This window comes from Enoplosus armatus, chromosome 20 (assembly GCF_043641665.1).
Source record: "Enoplosus armatus isolate fEnoArm2 chromosome 20, fEnoArm2.hap1, whole genome shotgun sequence".
NCBI classification, from domain to species: domain Eukaryota; kingdom Metazoa; phylum Chordata; class Actinopteri; order Centrarchiformes; family Enoplosidae; genus Enoplosus; species Enoplosus armatus.
Genome location: NC_092199.1, coordinates 16,107,392 through 16,119,403, shown reverse-complemented (window position 1 = coordinate 16,119,403; position 12,012 = coordinate 16,107,392). Strand labels below are relative to the sequence as shown.

The 12,012-nt window shown below is 44.5% G+C and overlaps 1 protein-coding gene across 1 annotated transcript; it reads right to left on the bottom strand.

Moving 5' to 3' along the window:
* Nucleotides 1-3,407: 3,407 nt before the first annotated feature.
* On the bottom strand, nucleotides 3,408-4,910 carry lrrc18b (leucine rich repeat containing 18b). The gene is made up of 2 exons (XM_070927660.1): nucleotides 4,653-4,910; nucleotides 3,408-3,884 (listed from the first exon to the last, which is right to left on the bottom strand). Exons 1-2 carry the CDS (start codon nucleotides 4,908-4,910, stop codon nucleotides 3,408-3,410), a joined length of 735 nt encoding a protein of 244 aa, XP_070783761.1.
* Nucleotides 4,911-12,012: the final 7,102 nt, after the last annotated feature.

Sequence of the window (12,012 nt, the reverse complement as noted above, 5' to 3'; positions counted from 1 at the left end):
CCGCTAATGCTGCTAACTGTAGCTGCTGTTAGCTGGTTTGCTCGGTTAGCCGTGCAGCTAGCAGTCCTATTAGTTGACTCAGTTCCCCGGGGTGCCGTGACCCGAGCCCGCTAAGCAAACCACCTCGACAGCTGACTTTGTGGGTCTTTTTAAAGTCCTAGGGACTCGAGTCCTCACACTGGAGCTGGAGGCACAACTCCAACATGCTAACACGTTTACCACATCGACTTTTACAAGGTTATAATGTGTATGTTGTGTTTACAGATCGTCGCGCTGCCCCCAAGTGGAAACAAAAAGGGTTTAATGCAAGTTTAAGTAATTTGTGTAATGTCAATGTGATTTTGAATTTAGCTGGATATCTGTCAAGCCATGCAACTGAATCAGGCCCTATGACAATTATTTAGTTTCAATTTAAACCTTTCTTATGGTACCAGCTTATGGAAAGGCCGACAATTTTGAGTTCCTGGTTTCATTTCTTGTAATGTAACAAAGTCTAAGTGCCCTTCATCTCAGCCAATAAAGGAGCCGGGGCCATGCAATCCAAATTAATTCAATTCCTATTCGTGGCCACATTGCTTTGCCTCCGCAGCAATTCTGTTCCATTCATTCTGCCTGCCTGTGTGTGTTTGGGTGATTGATGCGTGAGAGAGTGGGAGGATGGAGAGACTAATGGAATGGCTGGGGGGGGGGGGGGGACAGCACATCTATATGTGTATATGTGTGTGCGTGTGCGTGAATTGATTTTCAATAGCACTGACAGTGTTCATGTGTCCGGGAGCGTTGCCCACAGAGCATCAGACTGTTCAGCTGTAACGGGCCTGAAGCTACAGCTGCACACCAGTAAACCAAGCCATGATCAACCATAGAGAAATAACTGATAACGAATAGATAAAAACACAGTCGTGGCTTCAACTTCTGGTTGTTGAGGAAGGACGAATATACCGGTTGAAACCGTTTTTGTGCCGAATAGATGTTATTTCTGCTGTCACATAGGGGACGAGAGGTACACGTAAGTCAAGAATTTTACATGTGAAACTTGGGAACAAAGAAGTAATCATGAAGCTGCAGTAATGTGGCGTACACATTTATTTAACTGTGTCGGATGAACCAGACAATTCCATAAGTTAGTCATGACAATCTACATCGAGTAGCATTTTTTCCCCTTTATTTTAAGGGGTTATATTATGAATCCATCGCAAGGGATCATAGGTTTGGTTTTAGTTTACAGTGTTCTGGTGGTCACTATATAGGCCTCTGCTGTCTTCCCCTCACATTTTACTGTAACACTGCTCAGTCTCACAATGTGGCTGAGTCAATACCAGGTTGCTTGCTTCTCAATGAGTCTGTCCTCTGAGATCTTAATCCGGCCCACTCAGCACTCTTCAGCCCCTAGCCATGTGGTAAAAGCTGGACGACACGGCTCGACTCGGAGGTTATTTGCTTGTTTTCAGATTGTATTGACTGCTTGTGTGGACGTAGCGAGGACGCGGAGAATGAGGTGTGAAAGAGAACTGATCTTCATCTGATGAGATAGAGAGGAATAAACTGTTGAGGCTCATCATGGCCTAGACCCCCTAATATGTCCTGAATAGTGACTCATTGGGTGAAAGCAGAGGGATTTTGTGTGAGTGTATATAACTAAACAGGGAGAACTCTCTTTAAAAGCACAGTCATGCTTGGCATACACTGTTCAACCTGCATTAACTGTTTTTTTTGGCCTCCTGGGGGCAGCAAAAACGTGCTGCAAACACAGCATTGAGACATTTTCACCCTTTACGTCGATACGGTGAGCAAACAGTTGTTTATTGATACATCTAGCAAACACAGAGCAATGTGTAAGTTGTCAGCTATCTGTTTTTAGCTGCTGAAAGCTCTGCTGTGTCCTCCAGCTAGCTGCTAGCTCTGGCTGTCTTGTTTGGTGCTGGGCAGGTGGCGTGCCGTGGGGTTGTATAGCTGCTGGCTGTGACGCTGATGCGAGTAGTAGTAGTAAAGGTGCTAATTCACTGTGGGTTCGTCACTACAAGCGACCCTTTTCACATTACACGTCGTCATCCGATCCATTGTTAATATAAAAGTATTGATTATCGCGGCTTTAAATGAAAGCTTTCACATTATATTCAATGTAAGCAAATGTATAAAAAAAATAGGACAATATGAACTTAATGGATAATGTTTATGTTGTGTGTGTGTATCGTGTAATGAATGTACACACGTTCAAGGGTTTCAAAATACACAATAGTGACATAGCAAGACACTTTAAAATTGTGAATTATTAAAATTAAATGAAGCTCACTCTTTAAACTTAGCATCACACTGCTGTGACTAAGTCAATATACTCCATTTCCTACAGTGAAGACTGCATATGACGTGCAGAAATCAGCACTGCCTTTTTTCAAGACCTTTCAGAGAAACACATTAGCCTCCCCGATGCTGCCTACTGTGTATCGACAAAATACTTTTACAGGAATTAGACGCAACTTTGCATAATTTATTGCTCGTTAAAACCTTCAGAATCAATGACAGAACCGTGCTGTTTGACCAAACACAGAGAGTGTTTGTGGCCGTCTCTGGTGGTCTTTGCTGCCCTCTAGGCCGAAGAGATTGTCAACACATGCAGTACGGATAACACTGGGGAACACAATTTTTGTTGAGTTAGGTCTGACAGCTGTTTTTAACTAATTTTTGGGTGCGGAATCCAAAACTGATCTCAGTTTTTCTCTATCACGTCAAGTTTTTGAACTATAGGATCCCCGTTTTCTTAAAAAATATGAAAAATACTGTACTTAACAGATATGTGTGTGATAGTACTGACCTATTGGGAGCTGCACACACCTCTCACCGCACTGTCTCAATTGTGACTGCACAAACAAGTTGCCACGTAGCTGTAGATGAGTCCAATCGTAATCAGCTGGCAAGTCTTACTACAGCTAATCAGTGGAGTTTTGCTTATCTGGAGGGTAAGCTGTGGAGAAAAAACTTGACGTGCTAGAAAAAAACTGACTGCAATTTTGGAATCAGCATGCCAATTTTAGTTTTAATCAGCATAAAAATCTAACTCAACAGAATTTTTTTTCAAATTGTTCCCCAGTGTCATTCTAAAACCATAAAATGTAAGAGAGAAAATGACAGAAGTGAAACCAGTTGGGGTTTCTTCCAATTAAAGGGCCCTGTTGGTTATTAAGCTAACTTATTTTGAAAAGCTTTAGATGGTTGATATGACCAAAACGCTCAAATCGACAGTTTGTGACTATGATAGTGCATCATGTACGTTTTAATCCAGCAGTTGGCGCTGTAGGGCAAGTTAAAAGTACTTAAAGTAAAGTACAGCATGACATCATCTCACAGTGAGGTAACATAAGAGGAGTGATGAATAATGGTTTGAAATTTGCTTGTATGAGTTTAAATCTCTACACCTCCCTGTCTTCCTGGGTCACCAAGCTGGGCAAACACAGTAACTTGGGCTCCTTCCTTTTTTCTACATCCTCCAGCTTCTTCCTCTCAGTGTGGCATTTATTCAGGCAGTCGTCACACAGGACGCTCTCTCTGACCAGGTAAAGCCTCTCTGTTATCACCAGTGACTCGCGGCCGGGGTCCTGCTCGGCGAGGAGGGGGTTCCGGTCCAGGTTGACCCTCTCCAGCTTGCTCAGCCTCGACAGGCAGCCGGGGACTCTGGTGAACTGGTTGTCAGAGAGGCCGAGGTGGCGGAGCTCCTTCAGTGCGCCGATGGAGGCGGGGAGAGCCTCCAGCCGGTTGAGGCCCAGGTTGAGGGTGTGGAGCTTCTTCAGCAGGCCGAGCTCGTTGGGGAGGCTCGTCAGACGGTTGTTACACAGGTTCAACACCAGCAGGTTCTGGAGACGGCCGATAGTCACAGGGAGCTGCTCCAGCTGCAACAACAACAACAGCAACACATGCTGTAATGCTGTTTGTTTGTTTGTTGTGTATCTGAGGTGTACAATCGACTTATTTGATCATTCTGAGGCAACCAGTTAAAAAGCCTTTATTATTTCAGTGTATCTTGTGCTTTTATGGCACATATTTGTAATATGTGTTTCTAATATATGTCCACAAACTAATAGTGGGAGAAATGGGGGTCAGTGGGGGCCCACAGTTCATTTTTGCCCTGCGGCCCTGCAGCCCTGCATGAAACATACAACGGCACTGAAAATACAAATATAAAAAGACCCCAGAGGCCAGTCCCAGTGCCCTGGACCTCTTTGAAACTCATGTTACGAAGTGAAACAACGTGTCACCTTAATGATGACAAAAAAAAGCAATTTTTCTATTATATTTCCTTAAGGTTGGGGAACTTTTGAGCGATGGATAAAAAAAAAAGAAATAGTAAAACTGATGCAGCAGAGTCACACAGATCCTGACTTTTAATCCTAAGTGCGGGTCAACTTTCCAGAACCACTGGAACCTACACTTCCCACAATGCAACTCATTACCTTCCTTGCATGCTAAACACCCATATCTTTCAAACTCAAGTCGAGGTTTACCCTGATGAACCCACATGCCAAACTAACCTTCAATGCCGCTTTAATTAAAATCCTGACAGTTGGGTTTTGAGTACTACATTTGCGAGCCAAAGGGAAAACAACAGTATTACTCAGTTAACAAAGGTTTGTAGTCAAATAAACCTCAGTCCTACTCACGTAGTTGCTGTGCAGATCCAGGACGCGGATGCTGATGAAATGGTCAATAAAGTCCGGGACCTTTCTGATCAGGTTCCTGCTCATGTCCAGTTCATCCACGCCGCACAGCTTCTGGAGGCACTTGGGCGCGGCGGTGATCTCCTTGAAACTGAGATCCAGACGGCGTTTACCGTCCAGCGTCAGCTCCACGCAGTTCTGAGCCGTTTTCAAGGTGATGGCCTTGCTTTTAGTCGGCCTGGCTTTCTTACCCTTGGCCATCCTGCTGTGAGGACAGCGACACGGGGGGGCCTGTAGTTAACGGTATGCAGTGATGTGCTGTGACACGGGAGTTGACAGTGGAACCGGTCTGAGAGATTATGTTACCCAACACGGTCCAGCCAGCTGAAACAGTAGACAAAGTTGAGTTTTACCTTAGATAAAATACCCGTAACTTTATCACCCATTGTTCCATGACAAAGCAAATTCACTAAGACTTTGCAGGCGCTTTATTCTAGTGTATTTACAATTTGTAAAGTACAGAACCGCTTAAAAACAACACTGGTGGAAATAGTGTGTTCAGAAGATATTGACTAAATAACGCTGTGATTCCTACTGCATCAGAACAAAGTGAAACAAAGACAGGAGGAAGTGTCTAAAGTCAGTGGTCGCACACTTCCTGCAAATAAGTTTATGGTCAAGAATCTTTGATTTCTTACCAGCATTTAGTGAGACCACTTCCTCAGATCCACTGCACCGAATACCAGGGCACAAGACAAAAGTGGAATGAGACTCCAGACGCCGTCCTACAGTTTCAGCGTCACTTGAGTGTCTCTTTCTCCAGCCTGAGAATCATACTCTACATCAAGTTGCCACCGAAGAGAGCTGCTAATAAAAACTGGTCAGACTGTTGTAGTTTGACCAGGAAAGAGACGGCGTGTTGTGGCAGCTCCATCCTGGACTCACTTGGCCAGACATGGGATTTGTTTTTCTTTTGTTCCCAGGCAACTGCTGTTTGGTCTCAGTGCCCTTTATGGCAGTGAGGCGCTCCAGCAGGACGTTTTGTTCATTCAGTGTCTGTATTTGGAGGACGGGTTTTTAAAAGATCACGGTGACTGTTTCTGGGATTACTCCTGTTTCAAACCAAAACGCCACCTGAAGGCATCGATGTTGTCCACTGATTGTGTAAGGAAGTGGAGGCCTCAGGGTTTAACAGCAGTTAGACTGATCCGCTTATCACATGTAGGGTTCTAATGAGCTTCCAGCACGGCCCAAAACACTGATAGGAGCAAAATTATGCTGTGGATTTTGAATGCTGGTTATTTATTTTTACTTCTTCCAAACCTCATTGCTATTACAGTTCCACTCCAGGAATAGGTGTATTCAAATCTCCATGTAAGTCAACACGACACATCACTTTAGTTTGGCTTTTTTCCGGTTAATTACCCATTGGAAACATAAGAAATATTGCAGTCGGCATTCTCGTTGTTCATTTACAATACTTCATAAATGTGAACTTTCCTGCAGCATATGTAATCTTCATGAATTGGTCCTACATACATATCCTGCTTCTTAGAGGTGAGAAAGGTGGTGAAAGGAATGTAAAGAGAATCATTTGGAAACATATAATTCATTTCCAAGAAGACACAAATCTTATTTTTATGTTGAAAAATTTGGGTGGAATGCATATTTAACTGAATAAATTATATGGACACACACACACACACACACACACACACACACACACACATATATGTATACTAAATGAAAATATAATTTAAGTGCATTGACCTGCTTAACACTGCTGTGTTTTCCCAAGCTATATGATACATTCTGATTCTGATTCTGACATATGAGAGATATGAGAAATCAATGCAGTCACACAGCTGCGTTGATCTCTCTCTCTCTCTCTCTCTCTCTCTCTCACACACACACACACACACACACACACACACACACACACACACACACACACACACAGACTTCTGTCAGCAGTAATGTATCACACACTGTAGTCGCAGCAGTGACCTGTCTATATTTAGCCAGATGCCTTTCATGTGATGCACTTTCGCTTGATGCGAGTGCCACGCAATACCTCCTACCTGCCAGTAGGTGGTGCTGTCTTTGCACAAATCACAGTGCAATGCCCCTCTGCCTTGAAGTCAGTACAGTTGCACAGTCAGACATCCCTAAGACGCTGCAAGGTGAAACATCTCTGCGATTAGAATGTAAATGTAACCAGGCCCTGGTCATAATCTGACATGGCACTAAATTAGCTTGAATCCAGTACAGTAACCTGATTAAATGGGAATACTAACCATGTTTCTCATAATCCGAGTTCTGGTCTGAGACATTATTCCAACCTGGTTATTATTTTTAGGTCTGCGAGCGCCAACCTACCATCAGGTCACGTACGATATATACCACATTAAGGAGGGGATACGGTGTGCATGTAAACACACACTTGAATCATAGCAGTAAATATGATCAGCCCACAGAAAGAGGAAAATCTGCTTGGGTTAGGGGGTTAGATTCCACTGTGCCTGTCGAGGCAAAAGCAGCCATGGTGTCGCAGAAAAAGTAGCCACAAAATGCCATGTTTTCTGTAATGTTAAGCTGCAGACAAAAATGCAAACCCGTTTACTTCCTCCCTGCCCATTCGTCACTGCTGGATTTTCTCTTTTATTTATTGATTTGTTTTGAGTTCTCCCGAAACAGCTGGCGACAGTGTAATATGGTCTATAAGCCTGAGTCATTTCCCCGAACGGTGCCAAATACAGGTCGGGAGATATGCAGGTCACTCTGGAGGAAATGGCGCTGACCTAATTGAGTGAGGTGGCGCACACGGCAGTTCAGATTACTTTAATGATGCGAAATGTAACCCTAACCCAGAGTGTGTGTGTGTGTGTGTGAAAGAGAGAGAGAGAGAGAGAGAGAGGTGCAAAGATAAAGACAGAAAAAAAGGAAAAACAACCTGTGACTGCAAGCCACAGCTCTCTACTACATAGATTAACTAGCATTTTAATCGGGCCACATACAAACAAGGGTTAGCTAGGGTTGCTACTGTAGCTAACAAGCTAAACAAAAACGGCTAGGTTAGCTGGGGTTAGCTACTGCAGCTAACAGGCTAAACAATACACGCTAGTTAGCTAGGGTTAGCAATTATAGCTAACAAGCTAAAACGTGTCATTTTTGAACAGTGTCAGTTCGGAAATCATAATCACCCACAAAACCATTTGGAACAGAATCAGCCATTTACTGTGCAGACGACCCCCCCATGGTGAATTAGTGGTAGCACCCCAGGGCACTCCTCAGTGTAGTCTGCCCCTCCAGAAATGGCCTCAGCTCACTTTCCCCAGTTTTGCTTAGTTTATGTTGGACTGGCAGTTTTAGTACTTATGGTTTTAGATTTTGTATTAAGGACTTTTTAGCTAATTTTATAATAATAAAAGTATTCATTTTATCATTCATTCATTTTATTTCCTGGTGGTGTCGTCGGTCCTCTCTCCATTCACCCCTTATTGTACCCCCCCCCCCCCAACCCGCCGGCCCGCCATACCAGCAAGGATTTCCTCTCATTCACTCACTTCATTCCTTCCTTCCTGTCTTCTTTCACAGCTGCTCGACAGCAACTTTCCTGCTGGTCACCACCACGGTATCGTACCCCAACGTACCTTCAGGGTGTCTTGCTATTTTCTACAGATACATTCATCATCAATCTCCCGAAAGCTTCCATCGCAAAAAATGCCGGTTAAGGAGCGTCTTGGTAGCTGAATGGTTGCAGCATATGCTAAACCACAACGTCGCCTGTTCAAATTAAGTTATTTTGCGTTCCTTCACGATATTTAGCTTTACCTCTTCACATTCCTTCTGATCCATAGAGCAGGGCCGAGCTGTATTATGATACAGTATGGCCGCACCCTCAGCTGCTCCTGTTATCAGGGGGAACGCAAAACTTCATGCGACGTAACGCAAAACTTAATGCGAAGTAAAGCAGAACTTAATGCGAAGTAAAGCAGAACTTAATGCGAAGTAACGCAAAATCACTGTGACCCTTAGGGGCCTCCGTAAGTTACCACCAAAGGCTTTGGTAAAAACCTGAAATCCGTACGTTTACAAAGGTTGCTTTGATGGTTTATTTGGAAATGCTGATCGTGTGTTAGATTTATCCTCATCACTTATCAATAATACTGCATATTAGAGTTCATGTTACTTTTTTTGGTCAAATATACTTTCGCTGCATCCCACCAGCAATGAACTGAAACAACTTCACAAACGCCATCCATCATCATGTATGTAGGAGTCGGGTATTTCTTAGAATTAGAAACACTACACGGAAAAACACGGAAGTACTCTTGAGCAAGATATTTGATTTGGGGAAAAAATGCTGAATAGGAAACCAACTCAGAACCGGATGCTAACAACATCCACCCCTTGGTACGATTACCAATGTTTTGGCCTGAAATGCAACACACAGCAGAAACATTAAAAAGGATCACATGGCATGCACGGTGGTAAACTGCCACTGCACACTTCTCGGTTTTTGTTCTGGTGTCGTGCTCTCACTTCCCTTTGAAACTGCTTTGCTGGGACGGTTTTGTGATTAGCAGAGGCAACCAGAAACTGCAGCGGAAAGTACAATAAGTTTGGAGCTGCCAGAAATAAAAGAGTGAAAACAGTGGGCAGCTCCCAGGTGCCAGCACGTGTAACTGCTGTATATGTATTGTGCGGCTTGCAAAAGAAGATTGTGTATTTTTTAAGTCAACCTTTACAGGATACAGGGAGTTTTAATAGGAACGCATAAATGGTGCCAGAGGGATGCGGCTTTATCCCACTCAGGATCAGACACATGGGATGAACCACCGGCGACTTCATGATTCTTCCTCTCCGGCGCGGGTCTGCATACTTTTGTCGTCTTTATGGACTATTGTTTAGGCCAAAACAAGAAGTAAAGCTGCTTTTGCGCAGACATGACTGATGGCTTGTTGGACATGTTTAGGAAAGCTGGCACCGCGGAGGCAGAGGCATTCACGTGTTTATTTAAGCTCGGAATGGATGTGGCTTTCCGCTCCTCTAACTATGTGACTGTCGGGCTCCCTCTGCCTCAGGGCCGCAAGTTCAAAGGGCTCCTTTCCTTTTTGTGAATGTTTGTCCACGTTTCACTCAGGACAGCTTAACACGGACTTCACGGAATATTCACTAGGCGTTTGAGAAAGTGTTTTTTGGGGGGTGGGTAAGTCAGTTGGTCATGTGGCGGTTGTTTGCATGTGATGACTGGGTCAGGATTAGTTTGTTGGCACTGTGTGGAAGTTAGCATCACCCGGGTTCCCTCGACTAAAAGCCAACGGATTTTGGATTATTGCAGAAAATAAGAACGTTTGCGATGCTTACACGTTGCTTGTTCAGCAGGAGAATCTTCAAATGAACACCACTTATATGGTTTTTGAAGCGTAAATGCAATCGCCAGAAGTAAAAAGCCAGAGGCGCTTTCGGACAGAGCCTGACGGCGGGACCACAAACTGCATTGTGTCTGAAAGGGCCATAACGTTAGACTATAAACAAATGACTTCAACGTCACCACCACTAAGCAACCAACTTGTAAGAGAATATAGATTTATTGATAGATATAGAGTATAAACACAATGAGGCTGTAAAGGCAGACCAGTGAGTAGATGAGTTTCCGTGTTCGGCATGAAGACGTTTAATGTCCCCAACAACCACTGTAGTCTCATCTAGTACTTGTTGGCTACCGCCATTTTCAAGACACGTGAAACCTTCAAAATTCACGAGCGGGGCATTTTATTTGCTCTGGCAAAGACGCTTCTGGCCCCCCTACAGTTCAGACAGATTTCCAGCCAACCTGACTGACAGACGAGCACCTTCGAGGCGTTTTCGTAAACAAGCAAGATGGCTGCCGCTGACATGGAACGTTCTGTTGAATCATCGTGTCAGCATGAAACGAACTGAGCGGAATGTTTTTTTTCCTGTTTTTTTCTCGACACCATCACAGCTCACCTCTGCACGCTGCAGTGCTGCATCACACCTTTCGTATCCAATTACGTCCAGACGCACTTTGGTCTGCCCCCGCTGATAACAGCCCTGGGAAATACAAAATATCAAATGATCTTAGAGGATCGGGTGACGCCAGGCTACATTGACATATTGCCGCCTTCAAGTCGTGTATGTGTCCTGACGAATTGAAGTCCTATTTTCTCTCTCCTTTTAGCCGTTTTGCTCTCTGCCAACTCCTGGAAGAAATATCGGAGTCTCAAAGAAGTATAAACTTAATCATTACAACTTTGCTCCCGCACCACTGTCCCCGCTGACTGTTCGCAGTCGTGAAAGCCATTGTAGTGTGATGTCACCATTTTGGGAGGCCAAAAGGGGTGAAAGACAGCCAGCCGGTGATCCTGAGACAAGCTGTTTCTCGTTATTTCTGCTTGGCCCGCAAGAACAGCAGAGTGGATCGCAGCACTGAGAGACGACAGTCACCCGCGCGCTGCAGACTAATAAATCTTGCAGTGAAATGCCTCATCAGTCACTGCGTCTGTCAAACAAACCCAAGTGCGAGACGAATATGAAAAAGCTGTTGGATTCAAAACAACAAGAGCGCGTGTCATCATCTGCCACTTTTATTTGATAAAGGTCAAGATGCAGTTTAGCTGCAGAAATGCACAAAATGCATTATCATCCAGTAACAGGCCTGTAAGCCTGGTGTTTTCTTTCCCAGTTTTCCTCTAAGAACTTGGACTCTCCCTCAACGACCGGACCAGCACAATGCGTCTTTTTTAAACTCACTGGACGGCACAGGCCAGTTGATTGCCTCCTTTCCTGCGTTCTCCATTGTGTTTTTATGAAGGCCAAGCAGCTGGAGACCCATTGGGTTCGGAGGCTCGCGGGCAACGTCCAAGTGGGCCTGGTTGAAGACCACGACTGTATGGTTTGTGTGGACTTTAGAGCCGCGCTGTATACTTACAGAAGGGATCAAGGAGGAAGAGGTCACTCAACATGGACCGCCCAACGCTGGATATTGGAATCCACGTTGCTTACAGGACATCCAGTTCCGAGCCTTAATCTCATTCCTACTTCCTGCGATTTCCACTTGCCGAAGTCTTTCATTATAAGCTCTTTTTCTTTTGCCCCGAGGCCAGCGTAGCTATGCATTACTGTAACCACACAGGATGTGCTGGTTGTAGACTGTGTTTACTGTGCATTGTATTTCTATGGACTGAGATGATGGCACGCGAGGGTTTCAGCTTTAACAATAGGTTTTAGTTTGGCTGCTTTACTGGTGACATCAGCGTCTGCAAGGCCTGCTGTTTTGTGCTCAGACAGGAAGCGAGCATCAGTCTGTCCTACACCTCCAAGTCTGTCTGCCTTTCTT

Coding starts and splice junctions, on each gene's coding strand:
- lrrc18b (XM_070927660.1), bottom strand. CDS start 4,910: ATGGCCAAGGGTAAGAAAGCCAGGCCGACTAAAAGCAAGGCCATCACC. Junction 3,885..4,652: donor TGGATCTGCACAGCAACTAC/GTGAGTAGGACT, acceptor TTGTTGTTGCAG/CTGGAGCAGCTCCCTGTGAC.